We start from the raw sequence: 26,589 nt of genomic DNA on the forward strand, positions 1-26,589 counted from the left end.
GTATTTTCAAATCCTTTACTGGACTCCCCACTTGGATCCCTACTAAAGTCTTTCCTTCTTTGAAATCTGATTGGTTGCCAAGTCCTATTGACTTTGTAAGCAAATATTAAACCCTTATGCTCTGATTGCTTTTGTGGAATTTGGAGAGCTTTTACAGACTCTCCACTTGAGCATCAGGACTTGGAGTTACGGCTGCTCCACAATTAAGCAATGTTACTGCTCTCCTTGTCTCTCTCTGTATTTCCTTGCTAATACAGCCACACTGGATTATCCTCTAACACCACTGCCTTAGAATGTTTCTCACCTACATTTAGTTGCTATATGAGAACCCGTATAATCTTAGATTTCCTATGACACTGGGAACTCAGAGGCCAAGATGCAGGAATCCTTAAAGGCTTCTTGGAGAGACTAAATGTCCATAGGGAGAAAGAAGATGGAAGAGCATCTCCCAGGATTTGTCCACTCCACCAATTCCTCACTATTTGGAGCTCCTCAACATGCTGTGCTGTTTTTAAGCATAATTTGTAACCTAGAATATCCATTCTGCACTGGCTGCTTGGCATTCTAAGGCACATATTCAAGATACCATGCAAATGCCATCCTCATCAAAGCTTCTGCGAGGCTTCCCAGATTAAGTTAGTCTCTCCTGCTCTGTTTCCAGGGCGCTTTACACAGTCACACAGTAAAAGCATTTAACCCAAGCTGTCATCATTTTTTGTTTACATGTCTCGGCCCCTTCTGGATATCAGTTCCTTGAAGGCACTGACTATGCCTCCTGCATCTCCATATAGCCACTGTCTAGCCCAGCACCTGTCCCAGGGCAGAGGTAGAGTCTTTTTGGGTAACAGAAAGAAGAAAGGTGTTACAAAAGCAGAGTCTGTTAAGCAGCAGTAAAGCCCAACCTCAGTATTTAGGACTAATTGGGAAGAATGGAAAAATGACAGGCCAAATGTGTCAAAAGCACCCTGCAGGACGCCTCTCACAGGAGAGACGAAGGGTAAATATTTTGGTGGATTTACTCAAATTGCAGCTAGGAAAAAGACTAAGAGAAATTACAGAATAAATGTAAGTCTTTTATAATTGGCAGAGCACTTCCATATTACATGTGTTTTCCAAATTATTTGAGAAAATTTGAAGAATGCCCAACTGCTTTTTTACTTTTAAACTTCCACCGGTGTTCCTGTTTACCTAATATCACACGTTTGTGCACTAACTGTTTGAAAGCCTTGCTTCAAGAAAGTGAATTTCAACCTCACTTTGTCCCAATTAGAGCAAATACCAAGGCGGCGACATTTAAACAAATATATCTGATTCCTTCTGAGGGTGAGAGTATAGGGGACCTTTCTCACTTCTGATACCCAAAGAGAATATTTCTGTCCCTGGACCTTCCCAGGTCCTGGGATTAGGCAGGGAGGCTGTGTATCTGAGCTGGGGCAGCAGTGAAGCAAAGAAAGCACCCAAAAGTGTGTGGAAGTGGAGCTTCTGTGCTAATGCTCCCTGGCTCTTTTCTTAAAGATAAATGGAGGCATCGAGGGCGAAGTCAATTCTATAAATAGTAACTGACAGCCAACCGCCTATAGGGAGTTTGGGTAGGCCCTGCAGGGATCAAGAAATGAGTAAACACTACTGAGAAAAAATTATTGATAATTATGTTTAGGAATATTGTGTAACAAGGCAAGTAATGGAGATGTGCATTCCAGTTTTCTACCACTGAGAAAAGTTCTTACAATTCTGTCCTAAATCTTTTGAGGTTGAAAAAAATTTCTGTTATCTTATGTCTGAAACCAGTACCTTGATACGTTGCCGACTGTATATCTTACAAATAAATGAGCATATTATCCAATGTTCATTGGTCTTTCAGACTTAACAATTATTTCAATAAATTGCATTACTTCCTTGAAGCCCTTCACTTCAAAGAAACAATAATGTTGAATTTATATTCTATAAAATCTATGTATCTGACAAATATAATGTTTACTTTTCAATTAATTTGAATCTGGAAAGTTTAAACAGAAACAAAACACTTAAAAGTCAAAACTTCCAATTGTGTGACTAAGAAAACATTTTGGACATTATCTACATTTAACAGCCCTGTGCATTTAACTCCCTGTCTGTATAAAAAGATGTTCAGAACAAACATGTACTCTTCATTTCTCCTCTCACCCCTCGTCTAGGTAGATTTTATTTATGCATTAGATGACCTTTTTGGCCATTAGAACCATCTTGCTTCAGCAGTTAATTAACACAAGTACCATAATTTAATACAGTTAATGCTACTTGATGCCCTTTAATGTAACTTCCATTAGTAATATTATTGTAGTATTACCCTGTAAATTAAAATGAGATCAAGACTAAGAGAGCCACTCTTTAATTAAGGTACTGGCACACTGCACTCGTCTATTATTCACTAGAGAAAATCACTCTGATTTACTGAAGCAGGACATCCATAAGTCAGAATTAGTCCATGAAGATTATTAGGTTTATTGAACAATGTAAGTAACATGGAGTTGCTGAGATTGCCAATGGCCATATGTCCTCTTTTTCCTCCATTATCTTAATAAATACACAATAAGAGTGAGTAAATGGAAGCAAAATATGTATGTAGCAAAAGAGGCATAAAATTTTTATGATGTGATTACAGTTGTCACCAATAAAATTGGTATCAGATGTGTCACATGCTAAAAAGAACATAAATGCTACATTAGTTTAATAACAATCAAAACATCATTTTTATACCAAATAATACAAGTCAGTATAAAACATAAAGGCCATATACACATGTGCACAGGAAGTAGAAAATTGGAATTCACAGTCAATTGTTTTTGTTTCGTAGCTTAATATTTCAAGGTGAAAAAACTTGTAGTATTATGTGTCCACTATTCTAAGGAAATTTACCCACTTTCCCCAAATAACTCACGCCAATTCTCACATCATGGTGGGGGTGGTGGTGGAGTGACAGGTAGAAAAATATCATTATAATGATCAGACATAGACATGTAAAAGTAAGTTAAACATTGCAATCACATCAAGGATGGTAGAGGGCATGGGTTGAGGGAAGCAAAGACAGTTATATTTTGGAAAGTTTATATTTATGATATTCTTGAAAAGAAATTTTAGTACTTTCTTTTAGAGATCATCAATTAATGTTCAATCCTCCTATAGATTATTTACTATGTAGGAAAAAGACGACTCAGGATTTTAACCCAACTGAAATTTTCAAGCGTATATCAGCTTCTTTGCTGAAAGGGCTGTGAACCAGGCAACAGCTCAACAGTTCCCTTAGTGGCTCCATCTTCCTTATATAACTTAGAAGCTGGAGATATGCCCGAGCCATCAGGCCTTGCTTCTTTAGTCCCTCCCTTAAGACTAAAAATACCCCAGCCATCTGGTACCTAGCACAGTACATGCCAGCATCAGTTTTGCCCTGAGGAATTTGGACAGAGTTTGGAGGTGACAGAGTGGAACCTTATGGAAGGGGCTCACCTCTATTGGACCTTTCTCTTTTGCCCAGCTGCTTCCTCACCAGCTTTCAGTTGACTGGTGAACAGGAAAAGACAGTGGAGGTGAGCCCCAGAGAAGGGAGGAGGGCTCCTCCAAACTCCTCAGAACCATTGAAATGCAGTTGAAGGATACTACTAGGATGAAGGATAAAAGAAAAATGAAAAATCTGGTGGGATTCTACATTTCTAACATGGCACCTTTAAGTGACAGTAAGTCCGACTCCAATACAGAATGCACCAAAATGCTTTTAGCTTTAAAGTGTATTTTACATTCTCTTAAATAATCAGAGGGAACAAAAATGAATATCTAATAACAGAAATAAGCCCAAACAATGTTTATTTTCCAGCCAAAAACATCACAAGACTGTCTTTTTTATAAGTGAAAAATGAGAGTTTTAGGGGAAGTTGGGCTATAAGGATTTTGGCTTAGATTAAGGATTTCTCAAACTGTAAGTAAGCTGACCTAGATGATTCTACCTAACAATATAGATCACACTAGGATTCAAATTCACATCTCAGCTTATTAATTTTGACATTGATTCTTGTAGATAAACAGAATGCTTGTTACTTTGTTGTGGTATGCTATTGTTAATAATATCAACATCAGGGCTTCCCTGGTGGCTCAGTGGTTGGGAATCTGCCTGCCAATGCAGGGGACACGGGTTCGAGCCCTGGTCTGGGAAGATCCCACATGCCGCGGAGCAACTAGGCCCGTGAGCCACAACTGCTGAGCCTGCGCGTCTGGAGCCTGAGCTCCGCAACAAGAGAGGCCGCGATAGTGAGAGGCCCGCGCACCGCGATGAAGAGTGGCCCCCGCTCGCCGCAACTAGAGAAAGCCCTCGCACAGAAACAAAGTCCCAACACAGCCAAAAATAAATAAATAAAATTAAAAAAAAAAAGAAACCAAGCCTCCTTAGTGCCCACCAGAGCTTCTTAAAAAAAAAAAAATAATAATAATAATAATAATATCAACATCAACTGTTTTTATATATTGTATGTTCCCAAGAATAAGATACTGGAAACTGATCTTTTGCTAAAATATTCATGATTACAATAGCTGCATTTTATTATAAATCACAAACTCATATTTAACGTCATAGCTCCACACTGCTCTTGTGTCATGCCCTGGTCGTATATGAACTCTAGAACCCACAAGCTCAATACTGAACCAGTGCATATTTCTCTCAGAAATATGATTTTGCTCTAAAGATATTTTCATCAAACTTCACCAAACCTTGGTTAAAAGTTTTAAAAGAGGCTCCATAGCTCAAGATTCTTGACTCTTCCATGAGAAACATGAAGCCAGAACAAAGCTGAGAGTAGGCGGCCATCAGTTCCTGCTATTCTCCGTAAGTCAGATTCCATAAGGTAAAATTCTGAAACATTTGCCACCTTACCGAGGTCACACCCACCACCCCATTCTGCGTGCCCACTCTGGCTCTTACTTAACAGCAGTGGCCACTTCTTCCTTCTAGTGCACAAGTGTACCAGCACTATTATTAAAGGTGGTTTGAGACAACTCTCTGAAGCCCAGGGAGTCTCAACACTTCTCCAGTCTCTGAGGACTAGGCAGCCCTAAGGGATTACTGGAAGCCAGTAATCAATGAATCTGGACTTATCTGTTTAGCTTTTATGATTAACTAAACCTACATGATGTATGTACTGTTTATATTCTTATCCTCATATATTTTGATTGAAAGCTCTCTTGGCATTTTTAGAACGATTATTGCTTTGCTTCACATTTCCTTTTTTTTTTCCCAATGTGCTCTATACTCCACTCTTACCTTTAGTTTTCCCAACTCATCATCTCATGCTTCAACTCCCATCAGTTGGCTATTCTGGTAGCATACCACACTTCAAAATCTGGTTGAGAATCTCTGTGTTGGTGGTCCTGGTTCTCATTATTCAAGTTTTTCATTTAAATGTCTTCAAACTCCCTGGAAACCTGCTCAATTGTGTCTCTGGTATATTATCAAAACAAAGATATGCCTGACTGGGAGCATTAATGCATTTGAACTCTGGTACATCCGTAATTGACTGACAAAATGAAGGCAGCCTGAGTCAGGTTCATATTTTAAATGATAGCATATCCTTTTAAGATAATAACATCCAAAAACCTGAAAAGTAGAGCTTGCCCCTCTTTAACAAATGCAGTGTATTTCCTAAATGCTTTCGGTTCTGATTTAATAAATGTAAAGAGATATAACTTTCACTTCCGGAACTTTTTTGGTACGATATAACAAAACATAAACAGAGAGTTGAACCATGCTGAAACTCTCTCTTGCATTCAAAAACAATAGTAAGGGGGCTTCCCTGGTGGCGCAGTAGTTGAGAATCTGCCTGCCAATGCAGGGGACACGGGTTCGAGCCCTGGTCTGGAAAGATCCCACATGCCCCGGAGCAACTAGGCCCGTGAAACGCAATTACTGAGCCTGCGCATCTGGAGCCTGTGCTCCGCAACAAGAGAGGCCGCGATAGTGAGAGGCCCGCGCACCGCGATGAAGAGTGGCCCCCGCTTGCCGCAACTAGAGAAAGCCCTCGCACAGAAACGAAGACCCAACACAGCCATAAATAAATAAATTAATTAATTAAAAAAAATTCTCCTCTTGAACTGATTAAAAAAAAAAAAGAAGCAAGATTATAACAAAAAACAAAAAACAAAAAAACAATAGTAAGATGTATTTCTTGTTTTTCAGTCCCTTTTACAGAGCAGCTGGCTTTGTTCCCCTGGCTTCGTTACCTTAAAGACTTAAACCACGCCCTGACCTAGGGACTTCCTTGTTCTCAAGTAAGATGCTTTTTTTTGGCCTTTGGTTTAAATTCTAAGAAATCCTGCCAGGTTCAGGTTCAGTGACAGCAAGTCTGGGATCACAAATTACTGCTGAGTTAGAAGGGTCTCAAACGCCTCAGAACCTAACTCTAGGCTGGCCTTCCTGAGAAAATGTTACAGTAGAAAGGGACAAATGTCACTCTACGGCTGCAGGAGCAGCAAACTGGCCTTTTCTTTGTACACACCCATTCTCATTCAAGTCAGACAGTTGTTTTCTTACCTTCCGTGAACCTTTATGTCTGAGATGGCGTAAAAGTAGCGTGCCAAGTGTAGCTCATCTACAAATATTTCCCCAACGGCAGGTCTCAAAAGCCTTATCCTCAGGTCTGTGACAGTGAAGAAATCTCTGAGTTTCTTGGTTGTATCCAGTTGTCCGTAGAGGGACGCCATATTGCGTAGCCAAGGTCCGGCAAAAAACGCGAACCTATCTTTGATTTCAAAGTGGATTATTTTGCTATTTGTCATATACCCTGTGGAGTACTCTTCGGTGCAAATGATTTCTAAGACCGTATGCTGTGATAAATCCTTCACGGATTTAGGATCCATGTGAAAAGCATCTAAGCAGTCTGTGGCATAATACTGATAGGGCTGCCATGTTCGTCCATAATCAAGAGATTTCTCCAGGATCATTTGGTCTGGACGCCCCGATTCAAAGGTAATAACTATGTTGTCTGTGAGCTCAATAGTTTTGCTCCAAGACAGAGTGATGTTAACCTGGAGAGGCTTGGGATACTCTTTCCAAGTAGCAGACTGCCAAAATGTAGAGGGATGTCTTCCTTCAAAATCAAACATCAGCTCAGGTGGATGTGCCAGCTCCGGGGTACTTGCATCACACTCATTATTGCACATGTAGGGGTTGCCCTATGGAAGAAGAACAAAAGAGGGTGCATCAAAACACTGGTGTGACACAAGTCTTGCCATATTGCTGTTGCTGAGTGGGAGGCTAGGAGAAAAAGAAAAAAACCAACAACAACCTGCTTGCAGTAATCATTTTTATTTGCCTTAACTGGATTCTCCTCTTTAATAGCTTAAAAAAAAAAAAAAAAAAAGAGGCAATATGGTAATTTTCTTGTCTTATTTCCTTCCATAGTCTTTAAGAAATGAAAACAGTTTATTTATCCCATATGTGTTAGACCCATAATGTGATCTCAGAAGCACAAAGACACTGAGCAACTGTCTAACAGCTCAATACCTCCGCATCCTCTTAGAAAGATGCTATAGAAAAGCAAGGAAATTCCTCCATGCCTCAAGGACATTCCTCAAGAGCACAATTTTTTAAGAAGTCATTTTTCAAGTAAAGCTTTAGAATTAGCAATGAACCGTAGATACCTGTGTCCTGTTTGGGAAACAATACCCCCATACGACATCCAGCTTCTTTTTGCTTCACCTCAAATCCATCATACTTAACTGGGTCCCTGCTTCATAAAGCTTGCTTTTAAAGCATTTACTTTGTTCACCACAAATCATTAAAATGTGGTACACTACAGGCTCTGGGGCTTGGTCCCAACATCTGCCATCCTATTAGCTAGAGGCAAGGGGATCGCTCAGGAAAGACTTTGGGCGGGGGTGTGCTCCAACTTATCAGGACAGGAAAATCCAGTACTTAATTAGAAGGTTTTTGCAAACAGTCACAGCCATTTGATGTATTACTCTGTGCCGGCCCACAGTCAGCTCTCCGTGGATGTTAGCCATTATTATTATTTCCCTCACACAAAGGCTAATTCCTTCACAGTCCACTCTAACAAGAAGCTGAAAATAAGTCTCCTTGTCATATATCACAAGTTATAACACCACTTATGTGAAACTAAATGGCTGCTCTCAGGTTTCATTGGTAGACTGATTCTATGGCAAACAATTGGCTCCCCAAGTTTGGTTTATTTTGTGTTTTAAAAAATGGTATCATTTGGAGTCAACTATTCAGGTATTTCTCTATTACCCTGTACTGGGTAATTATAAGCATGAATGGGTGAAAGAATCGATCCTCTGACATTGTCCTTAGGCTTTCTCTTGTAAGTACAACTAGATTTTTTCTTTTTTCCTTTTCATGAACTGAGACCTTTTCATCATATCTGCAGGATGCATGAGCTGGATCTCAAATAATGAATTTACACTTTAGACATTAATGCTCAGTTACCAGCTGACTCCTGTGAAATGTAAGACGAACATTGGAGACTTGCTTTGGCCTCCCTAGAGGCAACTTTCTCCTGCCTAGTCAGCTAATACTTTAACTCTCTCTTTTCCATTAATGCAACTGAATCCTAAAGCTGGCAACAGGTTTGGGGGTCTGAGTGTAATTGAGATGGGGTAGGAGAAAGGAGAGAAGGTACTTTATTTGAGGACCAGAAATGTTTTAAAAATATATTCAAGGCATCAGTGATAATGGAAATGTTTCTGTTCTCTCTTGAATTTCAATTCCCTATTCCTGATCCCAGCATCTGTGGCACTATTTATAGTATCCCCCTCATAGTGAGCCAATGGGGGCAAAATAAGTTTCTGTTCCAGGTGGAATAAATCACCAAATTTATTATTATTTAAACTCTCTTAAGCATACCAGAGAGCCAAATGCAGAGCTCTGCAAACTGGCAAAGGCTTTTTATGGAGGGCTATAAATATTGTGGAATCTGTCAGGATTTATAAATTCTAAATATATGGAAATGCACATTTTACTGGAAGGGGTCAGATTTACACAAATCACACCTTCATTTGAAATTTACTGGAAAAAATATGGTCACTTCAAACTCTGTCAGCAGGTAGCCATCTGCACAATCATTAACTTGGATGCTACCACCTTTCTCCTGACAAAAGCATCTTCATCTGAGGTCAAGGGTATTGAAACACAGGAAATCAACTCTGCGGGATACACCAAAGTGAGTTATCAGACATTTGTATTAAGTCTTGTTGAAATATAGCATTTCTTTGATTTCTGCTTAGATACACAGAGCTCCTCAGATGCGGACAGGGTCTGTGACAAAAAAGGAGGCACAGCTAGCTGACTCTGGGTGTGGGTCGATACTAGTAAACCTGTCTTAGAAAATATGCTTGAAGATATCTATTTAAAAAGCACTCGTTTCTACATTTGATAAAAGGTGTTGACAATACCCAGCGTTTATTTAGCACTTATAGATCATTTACTTTACATACATTATCCTGGGTAATCCTTTTCATCCCTACCTTACGGAAGAGAAAAGTGAGGCATACAGAAGTGTTAAGTAACTTGTCCAAGGTCATATAACAGAGTGAGTAAGGGGTGGAGCTGGAACCCACTTTTCCTGTACCTGACCTGGCCCATTCAACTCCTAAGTCAATGGAATTCCCTATGATGCAATCTAGTCTTGGAAACAAGAGTTGACTGGTAGAACAGAAGAGCCTATGACCAAATGAGTTTGGAAAACACAGCCTAAGGTCTTCTTGCCTTGGAGAGCCCTAATGAGCATTATCATACCTCTGAGATGCCTTGACGTTAAGAACCTTCCTTAGCTTCATATATTACCTAGTTTCAGAAACTTATTTGACCACGGATCCCCTTTTTGTTTTAGTAACCCCTATTTATATACCACATAAGTATAGATTCCTGGAGAGCATCCTTCGAGATTCTCTGCTTTGTATTACTCTTAAAGTTGTAAACATGTAGATGGATGCCAAACAACGGGGCACAACCCGAAGTTTTAGTTGTTTAATGAAGACATAGCCACATCCAGCACTGTCTGCTTTTGTTCTGGAGCGGGACACCCTTCCACTTGGGCTGAGAAGATAGCCAGACCAGGATAAATGCTTACACCTACATCAAGTTGTCAGCCATCAAAATGCATGCCAGGAAAAGGGGAAAATTTTGTTTCTTTGCACTGATCTGGTAGTTTAAGCTTCATGTATTCAATAATTATTTATTGACTGCCTACTGTATTATTATATTTAAGGCACTTGTCTTGGCTCTCAGGATACAACAGTAGAAAAATCCAAATCCTTGCTTTTAGCAGAGCTTCCGTCTTAGTTGGGGAGAGATGCACTAAAAAACCCAGATGTATAATGCTTTATAATGTTACATGATGATAACTGCTATACAGAAAAATAAAGCCAATTAAAGGGGAGAATGCTGTTGGAGAAAGGATACTGACTGCAATTTTATATTGGGAGGTCAGAGAAAGTCTCGCCTCTAGAATATGACATTTGAGCAGATTAAGAACAATTCCCAGTTTACACAGGAGATAATCAGAGGTTGACCAAAATGACAGTTTCGTCCTTCATCTGACTCTACTCCTAGTGATAATTTCAGCAGCATAACAATTTATTGAAATTGATGAGTAAACAAATCATTTCAAATGAAAATCCACACCAAATGACTGTAGATACCAAAACCCAAACAAACAAACAAGAAATTGAACTATTCTTATTTCATAGCATCCGTGCTCTTTTAGGAGATTAATGATTTGATGGCCATTAACATAACTTACTGAGAGATAATGACATTGAGAGAAAATTAGCAGAGGAAAAAGAAAATCATTCTGGTTCCCTAAGAAGAAACCCTGCATGCTGGGTGAAAGAGAAAAAAAGAGGAAAATAAGAAAGCCAAAGCTGAAAATCTTACCATTCTGGAAAGAGAAAGCTGGAGGTGAGATTATATGCTAAAATATTTAGTGTAAATATTTCATACGGGTGTGATCTGTAGTACAGCACTGTTGTTACAGAGAATTATCAATATGAAAACAATTGCTGTTAAAGGGATTAGATTAATTAGAATTTCAACTACTTCAACCACACCCTAAATCTCTCTAATACCAGCAACAATAAAATTTATATAAGAAAAATAACTTCCTTCTACTTGTGAAAGCAAAGAACACTTCTTGTTGCTAAATCTAACAGACTCAGGCATTAGCAAATGTAAGCATTATTTTGTGGCCAGCAGGCAGCCTTAAATAGATCTTAATTTAAGTCCTACAAGCAACAGATCCTTAGCTGATTGTCTATGGACAAAGCAGAAAATATTTATGACTGTGCTGATAATATTTATACCATTAAGAGATGCCTAAATAATTAAACAGATATTGCTGCTAAATATTTCTATAACAATTAGAAGAAGATTGTGATGTTTAATTTCATTTAAAAAATAATGTAGTATTTTACCACTGGGAGAACTGAAGTTAGTTATTAATTAGCACTCTGTAGCCAAAGTGCAATGTTATTATTCTTCTTTAATGTCCTTTCAGAACTTAGAGGGATAAGTAAAATTTTAGATATGTTTGTACTGTTTCTATGGACAGAAGTGTTTTCCTTCTGGTAAGTGACACTATGAAAAGAACATCCTTTCACCTAAGATCTGCTAGATCCTTCAGAGTTAAAAAAGAAAATCCTATATAAGCAGTATACAGTGTAATACTTGTGGTTCCTACCATTGTGAACTTGCTTTTCCAAGCTTTACCTATTGGCAAAATATTGGTAATGACAGTTGGAACTATAGGGAATTCTCATGGGAGATCTGTTACAAACTTGTAAGTTACATGCCAAGCAGGCATGTACTTACAAGTGGCTGTGAGAAGCATTTGAGTTAACACTTACATAGATTGTGAAAAACACTGAGACAGAGCTGCCTTCCAACCATTTGCATCTGGCTCATCCTTGCTTGTTTTATTGGTAAGGGACAGTAAGGAAAAAAAAAAAAAAAAAAAGACACAAAGGCAAGGGGAGCAGAAACTGCATTCTGAGATAGCACTCCAGACCTGTTCCCACTGTGACTTTGAAATGGACATCACTATGGCTTTGCCAGTGCAAGGCTTTCGAAGGATGAAGAAACCAGTAGCACAGTCCCCTGCTCACCTCTCAGACAGACAGACCATGAGCAACATGCTTCAGCTGCTAGGCTGGGCTATCGCCTTCAGGAGATGGCTTCTTCTCCTCTTTAAATACAGCTCATTGGGAGCCAACCAAGCAGGACAGTTTCTGGGAGGCTGGTGATTGACCTCTTTATATCAGAGGGGTAATTTTTGGTTGGAGGGACCCCCACTCCCAGTCCTTTCTTGGAACTTCTTGGTCTTGGAAATTCTAGATTTTTTCTTGGCTCTAATAAAGGGGAAAGGCCCATCCTTTATGAATTTTCTGATGAAACTCAGACTACTCTGAGTATGGGAGCTGATGTTTAATGAGTCATGCTGAGGTGCCCTCTTCAGGCCTTACAGCTTTGTTACTGACATAAGGGAGAACAGAGAGAAATCAGACCCAGAGGTAAGAACAATCCAAGATAGTGGGTATCTTTCCTAGAAATCTGAAAGATAAATATCAGTGCCACCAATACTGACAAGCCTTGATGCCCACAGCTATGGGGATAGACTCTATATATCCTCAGATGAGAAAGGCCCATAAAGCAGTGCGTTTCCAGTTGTCCATTGTATCTTTAGAAACAAAGGGCAGCAATCTCTTCAAATGGCACTGAAATCTCACTTTGTAACCTGCCCTATTGATTGGCATGTTGGGTCCCAAGGTAGGGCATATACATGGTAACAACACAGCCTGAATATTATGGGACTGACCCAACTAAAATATTCTGAAACTGGCGTTACAAAAGTACCTATGTATTTGTCAGAGCATGAATCCCAACTTTTAGTTTGGGAAATACGGCCACTCTAAGAATGACAGAAAATACAGAATTTTGTTTTTGTGACTCTGAAGTTAAAAACCTACTACTCCATTTTCTAATGGAACCCCTTGCCCATCACAAAGATTCCTCCCTGCCATAGACACAGGCTTAAGGCCTGACCAAAGCTGTTGCCTGTTTCCATCTGCTTGCTAACAACACGAACCGTGTGTGGACTTTTTAACTCAAGAATAAAGACGGGAGGGCTTAACTTTTCTACAACAAGAATGCTAGAAGCCGTATCACAGATTTCGAGCCATAATAGACACTGGTGTAAATCCCCACAGAGAATTATGGTTAGGATTCTCAAACTGGTGAAGGCTGCAGAGGTCAAGAAGACCAAGTTTCTAAGAAGGAGCCAATAAAAGTCTCAAGCCACAAGCCACAAAAATGGATTCCTATATAGCAATCTAAATCATTACTTTGTATGTACTGAAGAAAAAATAAATATTCATAGAATCAAGTGGGTTCAAAAGTGAATATCTACAGAAAACACTGTAGTAAGCTGACACTATTGTAATTGGTAGGGCAATTGCTTTTACAAATTTATTTTCTTAATAAACATTACTTAAAAATCTTTGGTACAGTATTTTGCCTTAGATAGTCTCAAAATAGACCAGAACACAGACACTTAAATAACACAAAGCTGAAGCAAGCTGTCAGCAGTCTAAGTTAAAGTAATTTGAAAGAAACAAGGTGAATAAAATACCATGAAGGTAGGAATGTTCTGCACCCTGATGCCATCATGCATTGTGAGAATTAGTTTGAGCATTTTGAATCCTGAAAGATCAGATTTGATTCTCAAAACTTGCTTCCTTTTTCTCTCACATGAGAAAGTAAGTCCAAGATCTGCTTGAAGTCCACCTTCTGAAAACCACCAACTTTAAGAGAGTAGGAAGACCAAAGCATCCTCTGTTGAAGTGATCACTTAATCATGAGAGGCAGGAAGGTATCTTCCCAATGTGACACTCAAATGTGATTGGGTTTTGGTGTGTCTATTCTGATTTCTCATACTCCTTATTTCTTTCAAGTGTCTCTCTTCCAAGTTCATTAGCTGTTTACTGGGTACCATTGCTATTTTTAAAGTATTGTGAAAAACACAGAAATCATATGATAAAATATTTACAATTTAGTAGAGAAGTTTAGACCTAAACAAGCAACAATCACATGTTTCTCAGATTGGTTACTCATGCTCTTAGAAAGAGCATCAGGTGTCCTTGAGGGTAAACAGTGCCACTAACAACCCTATACAACTTCCTGGAGTTTCACCCCTTGGTACATAATTAAACATATTTTTATACTAAAAACAGAATTTTATGGAGTAAGATGCAAAAATAAATGTGCAAGTGTTTTTAGGAAAAGATACAGAGACATTTCAAGCTTGGAACAGATTTGGATGTAGGTGTCAAAGCCCACTGAACAAGAGTATGAAGGAGGAGGAGTCTGGGGGGCTCAGCTGGGTGATAATTTATTCTACTCCACCACCCTTCCTGCATATGATATTTCATCCAAACTGCCCTGCAGTGGTTGCAGCACGACTAGCCTTATCAAGGCTGAGAATTGTGAATTAAACTATCCCAGTATCAAATCCCAGTCTGAAAATATTTGCTGCTCTCCACCCCTATGGTAATCCAGGTAGTATTCTTCATACACTAAAATCTCCATGTTTTATTTTTTTTCAGACTTTAAATATAATGTTTTTAATATTCAAATTAATGCAATCTTGTAGTAGAGTTATTATCCTATTATTTTATTAGTGTTATTTTTTATTGGCATATAGTTGCTTTACAATATTGTGTTAGTTTATATTGTACAGCAAAGTGAATCAGCTATACATATACATATACCCCCTCTTTTTTGAATTTCCTTCTCATTTAGGTTACTACAGAGCATTGAATAGAGTTCCTTGAGCTATATACAGTAGGTTCTCATTAGTTATCTATTTTATACATAGTATCAATAGTGTATATATGTCAATCCCAATCTCCCAATTCATCCTACCCACTTTCCCCTTGGTATCTATACATTTGTTCTCTACATCTGTGTCTCTATTTCTGCTTTGTAAGTAAGATCGTCTCTACAAATTTTTTCAGATTCCACATATATACGTTAATATACGATATTTGTTTTTCTGACTTACTTCACTCTGTATGACAGTCTCTAGATCCATCCATGTCTCTACAAAAGACCCAATTTTGTTCCTTTTTATGGCTGAGTAATATTCCATTGTATATACGTACCACATCTTCTTTATCCATTCCTCTGTTGATGGACATTTAGGTTGCTTCCGTGTCCTGGCTATTGTAAATAGTGCTGCAATGAACATTGGGGTGCCTGTGTCTTTTTGAATTATGGTTTTCTCTGGGTATATGCCCAGTAGTGGGATTGTTGGGTCATATGGTAGTTCTATTTTTATTTTTTTTAAAAAGTGAAGTTGTCATTCTCCTTCCACTGAGTCATAATATATACTATGTATGCAATGGCATATAAATTTTAACTTGTATAAGAAATACCTGGTGAGTGCAGTCCCTGCTCATCAGGAATTCTGTTTCAATATATTGGGTTGCAGATCCCCTCTAGACCACACTTTGATAAACACTGGTGTATTATTTATTAAGAGCCAAGGCAGATCTGGGTTAGATCTGCCTAGGTTTGAATTCCAGCTCTACCATTTAACTATTATGTAATTTTGGACAAGCTACTTGACTTTTTTGAGGCTTGATTTCTCCTTCTTTAAATTCATATAATAATATGTACTCCATGATGTTTATCTGAGATAAAATTACATAATGCATGTTAAGCGTTTAGCATCTCCTTGGCAGGCAATGAGTGCTCAATAATTAGTAGCTAGCATTAAACCTGCTCCTCCCCCTGTATTCCTTGACTCTGAGAATGACACCAAATTCTTCTATTCCCCAAGTGGGAAACGTGGGAATGATTTTATATATTTTTTTCTTCAATCTGTTCACCAGCCAAGTTCTCTACATGCAACTCATCACCACAGCTTTGTTCACACTGCCAATACTGTCCTTAGTTTTTTTTAATATTTTAAATATTTAAAAAATATTCTTCTCCTGAATTACTGTAATAGCTTCTTTATTTTTTTAACATCTTTATTAGAGTATAATTGCTTTACAATGGTGTGTTAGTTTCTGCTGTATAACAAAGTGAATCATCTATACGTATATATATAACCCCATATCTCCTCCCTCTTGCATCTCCCTCCCACCCTCCCTATCCCACTCCTCTAGGTGGACACAAAGCACCAAGCTGATCTCCCTGTGCTATGCGGCTGCTTCCCACTAGGTACCTATTTTACATTTGGTAGTGTATATATGTCAATGCCACTCTTTCACTTCTTCCCAGCTTACCTTTCCCCCTTCCCGTGTCCTGAAGTCCATTCTCTACGTCTGCGTCTTTATTCCTGCCCTGCCCCTAGGTTCTTCAGAACCATGTAATAGCTTCTTAAATGCTCTCTCTTCATATTATATTGTCCTCTTATAATCTATTCTCTACATAGCTGCTACAGTAACCTTTCTAAAATCCAAACCTAACTGTATCATGCCGCCTCTTAAAGCTCTTTAACAGACTTCCCATTACCTTCAGGAATACAATGCAAATTCCTTAGCATAGCTTGTAAGATCCTTCAAGATTTGGCCTCTGTATTTTTTATTTTTTTACTCACTCATATTCACACCTCTTGAGTCAATTGTACCAATCTATGAGTATATGTGTATATACAGGGGACCATATGCATTATCATATGATTCATCATATTAATTCCAATTGTTTATTTTTATGTCTCCTCCACTAGAGTTCTATGAGAAGAACTGGTACATAATAAATGTGCAATAGAAGTTTATGGATCTAAAGGAAATAAGGAAAGCAGAAAAACAGGAAGCCAGGGAGGAAACAGGATAAATTAAGTAAAGTATGGAATAAGATGGGAGGGATTTGCCCATAGGTTGGTGATTTGGGATCAAACAGATAACCAAGCTTAAAGAACTTCCTAGCTCCCTAAGTCGTAGATGGAATTTGTTTGATGTAATACACTGTGTAAAAAAAGAATAAAACCAAACAAAAAACAAAGAGTCCAACTCCAAGTGCAGTATGCCTGTGTGTGTGATTGATATAGTTACTGGGACTTCTGGTGAGGCTGGAGGACAAAGACAAATGGCATGAGCTGCAATTATGTCCCAGTCCTTTCCTGGTGTTCATTTGATCTTCATTTTTCTCCATCAGTCACAGCAGTATTTCTCCTAGTGGCTTTAGAGCTGAAGATCTCTCTTCCTTATCTCATCTTGTCTTACTTATCCAACCCACAGCATCCTTCTGAGTTTACAGGAGTAGCTAAATACCAAGAGTTTTATTTATTCTTGGACAATTATGGAGAACTAAATAAAATTAGGAACGAAGAAGCAGCAAGTGAGGTGGTTGTAATTTAAAACAAAACAGGCATGGAAGTGCCTCAGTAATGCAAATCCTTGAAAGAATGTAAAATGTGTAAGGTGGAAACTGGTGGACAAAAAGACAGTGCACATATTTTGCTGGAAAAGAGGGAAGTGGTCTTTGTTTATTGTGTTACTGCTTAAACGGCTGTCCTAATTACAGAGATCCTGAAAATTCTATCTGGGCCCAGAGGTTGATTCTTAAGAAACTAATGAAGCTTATACCTCAGAGCCACTCAATTACACAAGCTGCTTCTCAGGCCTCGTAGCTAATTTTGTGTTTACATTTTTTGCATTTCTCTTTTTAAAAGAGGGTTCCAGAACTGCATAGGCTCTAGGCTCTTAAAACCTGGTCTTGCCACTGTCTGGGACACAGGTAGTATATTTTAGGGCTCGCTAAACTAAAATAACTCTTCTTTCTTCCTTCCTATTCCTTCTTTTCATTTTCTTTTTTTCCACTAAGATGCTCTATTCTCAGCATTTCCAACCTTGAAATACATTTTCTCTAAATCCAGTTTTCTTGCCCAAGTTCATACCATATATATACATGGTTCATACCATAATTATATCTATGAACTAAATTGATATATCAATATTTATTACATTTATAATAACCACTATTTCATTATAATGTGAATGTATTTTATTCACATCAACAGATACATAACTCTCTTGGTGTATTACCAACAATAAACATAATCTTCATTTATTTGTAAGGCTGGAGTGGCTGTTAGTTTACCAGAGCCACTATCAGCAACCAAAACAAGTTAAATGACAAAAATTATTAAGCATTTCTCATGTGCCAAGCATTATGTTAGATGTTATAGATTAGCTTATAATAAGGTTGATTCTTCCTTATCAGCTATAATGTAGCAGCAAGACAAAATTGGAAAGATGTATCATTTCGAAAATAAAACATTTTATTATAGAGGGCTTTTATTTGGGTAGGTTAAATAAAAATGAGTTGTCTAGTTTTCAGAAAATATGTGCAAAAATTTATTGTTAAAGAAAGGTATAAAAGTTATAAAGTCATTATGAAGGATTTAGAGGAGGCAGAGTGCTGGCTTTCAAAGATGTCTCAGGTTTGCATAGGTGAAGAAGACCTTCTCTTTTTGGAATGGAGAAGGGATCAATGATCCCCGAACACCTTTTATGGTTAGGAATTGTGAGAGGGGCTTTATATTTGTCATCTCATTTAATCCTAACAATTCTCTATGAGGCAAGTATTATTCTAATTTTACAGATGAAGAAATTAAGGTTCAGATATGTCATGGAACCTATTCAAGTTAAGTATCTGTAAAGACGAAAATGAACCTAATGTTTGATAGGCCAAGGCATGAGCTGTAAGGTAGTGGAAGATAAGTTTGAATGTACCACGTGAAATTGATTTTAGAGAGCACTGAAAGCCGGGTAGAAGTGTTTGGGTTTGATTAACTGGAAAAACAGAAAGTCGTTTGTGGTTTTTATAGCAGGTATCTCATACACAGCTTTCTTCACTGGTTTTCCAGATTCCTTTCTTGAGAAAACAAAAGGATCAAGTTGAGTCCAATATTAAGAGCAATCTTAATGTTAAGAGTAATCTTGTTCAAGTCATGAAGAAGAATCAAAAAGTAAGGTTCAGTCAGAATTCTAGAAGTGGACATGCAAATAATCCTGGACATATCTTATTCATCTCTGTATCCTGCATAATTCCTGGCACACAGTAGACAGTCAATAAATGATGATCAAACAGATGAATATAAAGCAAGTTGTTTCTGTAATTAGCTTTTCTGTTTAACACAATATGAAAATTCTCAAAAATTGAGGAAGCAACTCTACATCTTCTAATGTCCTCAACTCTCTATATGCTGCATGATTGCTTCTAGAACAGCAGGCAAAGAAGACTTTTCTCATTATTTAGAGAGACACTGCCTGAATCTCAAACATTAGTTCATACTTCACTTCCAAATCAAGAGGTCTTATTGTGAAGCCAGAAAGGATTCAAAACTGGCCTAGAGTTAGGTGAGTCTATTTCCACCGACGTCTAGAACAGGAACTGAGACATCCTTAGAAATAGTGGAATGTCATGATAACTACAGTGCAGGATATAATGAAAGGGAGAATAGACTGGACGTAGGGAGGTAAGCTAGGAGGTAGCTTTAATTAACTAGGTGTGAGAACAAGGAACTGCACTAAAGTGAAGAAAACGGTGATGCAAGATTCTGCAGGAATTTGATTGGAAGTGGAGAAAAAAGGAATAGAAAGAATCATTGGTGACACCAAGGTTTAATGCCTGGAAGAGAATGAAAATGTTGGTAATAAGGTATCTGTCTGCAACTAGTATAAGATTGACCCTCTATTACTGCCTATCCCAGCAGAGTTCCATTTGCAAAATGTTAGTTTGATATCTAATGTTACTGAAAATCAAGAAAATGCCATAGAGATTTAATTCATAATGTTCAACAAAACATTCTAAAGTTCTCCATCCTCATTTCTCTCTAAATATCTCACATGTCATAATTACTGATTTCCAAATCTTTCCTACTTCATTCCAAGCTCCCATTAACTTGGTCTCAAACTTGGCCTGCATAGGTTTCCTTATCTCTCTCAGTTTCTCGCCATTCCTCTCTTTATCTTCTTTTAGTTACTGCCTTCCTATTTCATTACAAATCTAGCTAGTCTTTCTGTTTTCTCCAAATATCCTCCTTACATATTATTCTAGTTTAAAAAATAAAGTCCCAAGAGCCTAGAGGGCAAAACAGAATACTCAGGAGCCAGTGCAAGGAGCTGTGAATATTCTTATGGAGCTAAGTGGACCCAACCATATTTTCAACAAGAGACTAGAGCTGGGAACGGCAACCCAAGGAATGAATAAGGTATGTTACCCTTCCCAAAGCAGTCACAAGAAAGTGGAAGGCCAACTACAAATTAAGTGGTAAAAATGCAAATGGAAGAGCGAACAGGGCTAAGTATTAGAAGGTAAACAGAAACCAGTAAAAATAGGAGCAGGTTAAGAATAAGTTAAAGATAAGCCTTGTGAGGTGCAAACTAGTGATGCATGGGGGTGTTAGTGTTGGACAAAGATGGAATCATTATTTTCAAGCACAGACAGTTGAAACAAATAGTTTTTCTATCAAGGAGTAACAGCCTCTCCTGTAGTGAAGAAGAGCACAGAACCGTTTTTCTCAGAATTCACATCCCAACCCCATGTGAATTCTTTATGACTCCGTTTTCTTGTCTATGTAATAGGATTAATAACAGTACATTTTCATAGCATTTTTGTGAGGAATAAATGACCATATGTATAAAAAAGCTTAGCATGGTGCCTGGCACATAGTAAGACCTCAGTAAATATCAGCAATTACTATTATCATCATCACTGTCTTCACTATCATCGTTGTTCCTAACTATGACCTTTCCAACTTGTCCTCTCATAAAAGCCTTCTTTTCAGAGTCAAGTGTTGCCACCAAATAGTTTAGTATTCAGTTCTTCAAAGTGGACTAATAAAATGGAGTTAATCTCTTCATAGAATACATAGAACCAGTCAATCTCCTGAGAATCCAAATGTAAAAACACTATTCCTATTATTTATGTTGTAACTATACAAGGTCCCAGGACAAATATAAAAACATCCCCAGATGGGTCTTACTGAATACCTTATCTATCTCTCAGGATCAAACCTATTAGAGTAGATATGGCCAATCTAGGAAAAAAGAAAAAAACCCACAGTCCTCCTACCCTGCCAGCCAACTCAGAATTCAGTGTAATTAAAATCCAGATGGGAAGAGATCATACCTGAGACTGAATTCATACTCTTGAATTTATGAGCAAAATGAACTTGGAGAAATTATCTAACTTTTCTGGGCCTTTGTTTGCTCGAGTATAGAACAGAGACTACATCTCACTCTCAGGTAAGTATTAAAGTAGCTAATACCTTAAAAAAAGAAAAAAACACACAACACAGAAACTGAAATATAGTTGGCAACATAGATTCATTTTCTTCCACTTCCATTCTCTTTTCCTTTTAACAGTTCACACCTATGTTTTCCAGTATGGTAGCCACAAGCCACATGTGGTTGTTAAGCGCTTGAAATGTAGCTAGTTAGAAATGAGTGTGATGTAAGTATAAATCACACATTGGATTTCAAAGACTTGGTACAAAAAGAAAAGAATGTAAATACCTCATTAATAACTTTATACTGATACATGTTGAAATGATAATATTTTGGATATTCTAGGGAGATAGAACATACTAAAATTATTTTAACCTGTTTCTTTTTCCCTTTGTTAAATTTAAAATTACTTATATGGACACCTTATATTTCTATTAGACAATACTAGTTTAAACAATCAACCAGATATGATTAAGGAAACAACTCTCTGGCAAGTGAACTTTCATGATGGTCCTTCTACTTCTTGTAGCCTAGACTGAAATAACATTTGCCATCGATGCCCATAGGCACTTGAAGTCCTTGATGTGTTTGCTTCAGGCAACATGAGTACAGAAGGCATGGAAAACATAGCCTGACCAGCTGGTGAAAATGAAGCCTAAGATGAGAAATAGAGTAATAAGAAGTCTTTGAAGAATTGTCTGAGATTTGTGTTTTTCATTGTTGGGAAGGCCAAAAGGAGAACAGCCACAAGGACCAAAAAGTTCTTTTAAAATTACATGAAAAGAATATGAACTGGATGGTCAAAAATCAAACTGCAACAAGGATGCATTTAAGTGCCTCCAGAAAGGTAATTAGAAATTCCTCAACCCCAGTATTAATAAATTATTCCAGAGTTTAGGGGTAGGGGATGGAGTTACTCTTTCTGGAGGAACCTCTTCTGGACCAACCATGTAGGAATTAATCAACTCCCCTAGAAGAAGGAAGAGTCCATGTATTTGGTTATAAGTGTAAACACATCATTTACTTAGAGCTGATTTTATTCGCAGCTTATAACCCGCATTTGAGTATATATATACAATTAGGGCAGTCTAAATATTTGAATGTATGTAGAGGAGAGACATAAAAATTTAATCTGACCTCCAGGAAAATGAAAAGGCAATTCCTATCCTAGATAAAAAAAAAATATTTCAAAAGACCAGTAGTAAAAAAAAAAAAGAGTATATGATCAATAGTGCCAGATATTTGGGAGAAGATAAGGAATAAGAAAAATCTTTTGATTTGTCTTGAAAGTGGTTGTCAATGACCTTGGAAACTTGTTATAATAGAGTGCTGAGGCAGAAGCTATTTTACTAGAGCATGGTGGAAAGATTAAAAAAAGGGGAGGTCAGGGCTTCAAAGCATGCATTGGAAAGGTCTGGAAATGAAAGCAAGGAAAATGGGATAATAGTTTAAATGGGAAAAAGGATCAAGCAATGCACTTTTAAGACAGATCCATTTTGATAACAAAGTGCAAATAAATGTAGTGGGAAGGGAAAAGATAAACATACTCATGAAAGAAGGTTAAGTGTGGGACTAAGTTGCTAGTATCTACATTATAATTTTGCAAACACAGGATGTATTCCCAGTGCAAAAAAACTCTCTTATTTATCGGCTAAATCTTTTTAGTTAGTAGCCAGGATGCTCTATGACTAAAATTATTGAATAAATGTCTCCTTTATTTCTCATCTTCTAATTTCATTAATCTGCTGTGGTTAACTCTCACTTACAGAAGCCAATATAAGGACTGATTTTAGGCAATTGCAGATCTTCCTCAATATTAGTTCAGGGCCATATCAGCAGAAAATCTACTTGTCTTGAATGGATTGCACTGGTCTACTCAAATGATTTCAGAACTGGGAAGTCAGAAGATATTGAATTTTAAATATTAGATTATTTTATATTGGACTTTGGATCTAATATTAGATATTAAAGTGTAAAATCACATTGTCCTTATTGCTAGCCTTCTTTTTATCTTGCTGCAGGATCAGTATTGTTTTAGTACAGTATTTGATGGCTCATGAGCCTACAGGGTGAGGGAAAATAGTTATACTACTTATTGAATGGTGGACAGCCCAAGATTTAAAATAAATTTTGCCAAACTTTAAATGCAGTAATTTATTAACATCTGATGGCCAAATCATATTTTACTATTGTAGTACAAGAAATATCAAACGAAACAAAACAAACACCAGGCTAACCTAAAGAAGTGATGAATATGATTGTGAGTATTTGTGGCGTTGCTGTCGAAAAGAAGCTTTTCCACCAAGAGGGACCACCTCTGTACAGTCTGGTATGTTGACACCATATAAAAGGTAGTAAACAAAAACAAATGGACAGGATAATTACAGGGATCTGAACTCTTAAGACCAAAGTGGGTTGACACTACTTTTCTACTGTACTATTTTGACATATATTAAGAATAATCAGTATTGAGCAACTTAAGAAATATTAAAACCAGAAACAAAATGTGCAGTTTTAGATCCCCAAATGAAACACAAACATTTGATTTTTATTGAATTACAAAAAAGGCCCAACTTTCTTCAGAAACAATATCTAATGCTACAGAAAAATACCTAAATACCTAATGTTTTAATTTGTTTAAAACAACAACAATAATGACAAAAGTTAATATTTATTGTGAATCTATTTTATGCCAGGACTGTTCTAAGTAGTCTATTCCAAATACTTTATATATGAATTAAATTATTTGATTCTCAAAACAAACAAACAAACAAACCAATCCTATGGGGAAATCACTGTTACTATTCTAATGTTGCAGCTGAGGAAACTGGGACTTAAGTGAACTGCCAAGATTGCACGGCTAGTAGTGGCAGAAAGTGGGCAGAACCAAATCTAAGTTGTTTCTTTATGATCAAAATATTGGTACACTACAGTAGTTCCTGAACAGAACCTAACTGATATTTTACTTTGTTTCAGTCCCTGATAAACATATTCTCTGTATAGCAAGAGTTTAAAGTTCTTGAGAGGATCAGATGCCAGGCAGGTTAGCAATCACCGGATTATCATCAATGGAGTACAGTGGGAACTGGGTCCTAGGAATAAAAAAATTATCAGAATAGGTGTTCCTACACATAATCAAGACAAAGCAGGAAGAGTGAATTTGCGGCAAGTTCCAAATTGTGGAGTAGATCTATTTTAAATCCCTTTTATCTAAGACCAGGATTCATCCTAGAAACTGGAGTGGATCTAGGCAGGCAAGTCTTACCTAAAGCTAAGATACAACAGTTGCATGGATAAGAAGAGAGCTGAGGCTAAGACCCAAACAGGGCTTATTAAAAAAGACACAAGGTTCTTGGTGCAAAGGGGAGGAAGGACATGGTCTTAAGAAAGAAAAGAGTCAGTGAGATGAAAGGTTTGGAATTCAGAGGTTGAGAATTGGTGTCCAGGATCTTTTGGTGATTATATGGGACTCTATGGAAAGGGATGGCAAACAGCAAGCAAAGATGATCTCTAGAAAACTTGAATAGAGCAGGATTTCCCAAAGAGATCTTCAAGGAATGTTAGCCCTATAGGCGCTCTCCCTCATAAGAACTCACAGTGTGATTCTGTATTAAAGATGAGAAATCACATGGCAAGGAAACCTACCTAATTTTAACCTAGCATTTTCCAAACTTACTTGACAATTAAATCCTTTGTTATTAAAATGACATTGAGCTGCTGTTGCATAGAGTAGACTTTGGGAAACACTGGGGTGGATACAGTTAAGAAGAGGGCCAAAGTAGCCCGTTAGGGGAGTTGAAGAAAATATTGGAACATCTATTTCCACATGTGTTACATCATGCTACAAATTGCTTATTTTGACATGTTTTATAATGCTTAAAATGTATTAGTGCAAAACATGTATTCCATTTTTACATAAAAGAATATACATATATTGAGGGTACATGTTCCCTACCTTTTACTGATGATGTGCACATCAAATGAGTTTGGAGACAACCAGGAGAGGAAGGAGACCACTTGGGGTGAATGTTCCCTACCAAAATGCAACCCTAATCTATGGAAACTGAGAGGCTGTTCCTGGTTCTTCCTCTACTTTTGTTTCTTTTGCTCTTTGCCCAGGATGAAGTCTAGTCCCCTATAGAATCACTCTCAACCACTGAAAGCTGTTAGTGGTGAGTACTAATATCAACTTAAACAATGGTATATTAAGACTTTCATAGATAATAAGAGTTCTTGCTACCTCAGAGTAAATATGAAAATAAATCTAAACATAATGTGGTATTTTTATTGCTATTTCACTTTTTAAAATACGTACACCAATAATTAGTTCAGGGTATTAACAGAACATGAAAGTAGAATGTAAAATTTGTTAATTTTTAAGACACAGATAAAACTCCCAAATTTAAAAAGGAGAAATGGAGCACTTGCTTGATCTGGATTGCTTTTAATAGGACTAAATATCACAAAACAGATGTAACTGCTGTTTCTAACTTAAAAAAAAAATCTTAAGCGTTGTCTGCAGTTGTCATGGTTTATTGTCTCCAAGTAAACAACTGTCTCAATTACAACAATCATCTAGATTCGAGGTCACAAACTCAAAGATCATAAGAGTCAGGCAGGCAGAGTCAATCGATGAAGTATACTGTGTGTAAAGGAATGAGTGTGGGGTCTGGGGGGATGGGGAACTCAGGCACTGGGTGAGGGGAGCAATCACCAGTCAGCTCCAGCTGATTGTTTCCCCATAGGAATTTAGATCCAGTTCTGCCACATTCTCTAATTTTTCAAGAGAAACTATAAAAAATCCAGATTTCAGGTGATCTCTCAGTATTTATAAATTTATTTATTTTTTATTTATTTTATTTATTTATCTTTGGCTGCGTTGGGTCTTCGTTGCTGCGCGCGGGTTTTCTCTAGTTGCGGCGAGGAGGGGCTACCCTTCGTAGCGGTGCGCGGGCTTCTCATTGCAGTGGCTTCTCTTGCTGCGGAGCACAGGCTCTAGGCACGTGGGCTTCAGTAGTTGTGGCACACGGCTCAGCAGTTGTGGTGCACGGGTTTAGTTGCTCTGCGGCACGTGGGATCTTCCTGGGCCAGGGGTCAAACCCGTGTCCCCTGCATTGGCAGGTGGATTCTCAACCACTGCGCTTTTCTACCCAAAATCATCTGAGCAATCAGGGAGCATTGGGAATGCATTATCTCCTTTCCCTCTCTTCCTGCTCCTTCCACTTCTTCCAATTTTAAAAGACTTTTAATTTCAAAATTTTTCCAAGATGCATATTATAGAGAAAATAGTATAATGAACCTCCTGGAACCCATAAA

The 26,589-nt window shown here is 37.7% G+C and overlaps 1 protein-coding gene across 3 annotated transcripts in view; it reads right to left on the bottom strand.

Moving 5' to 3' along the window:
- NTNG1 (netrin G1) overlaps positions 1-26,589 on the bottom strand; it is a 327,327-nt gene that overhangs the window by 153,792 nt on the left and 146,946 nt on the right. For all 3 annotated transcript variants that reach the window (XM_082385072.1, XM_082385074.1, XM_082385073.1), the window contains one exon: positions 6,551-7,191. In XM_082385072.1, coding sequence (XP_082241198.1) covers positions 6,551-7,191 — 641 coding nt within the window. The remainder of the gene's footprint in view (positions 1-6,550; positions 7,192-26,589) is intronic.

The sequence above is a fragment of the Balaenoptera borealis genome (assembly GCF_965194805.1).
Source record: "Balaenoptera borealis genome assembly, chromosome: 1".
NCBI classification, from domain to species: Eukaryota; Metazoa; Chordata; class Mammalia; order Artiodactyla; family Balaenopteridae; genus Balaenoptera; species Balaenoptera borealis.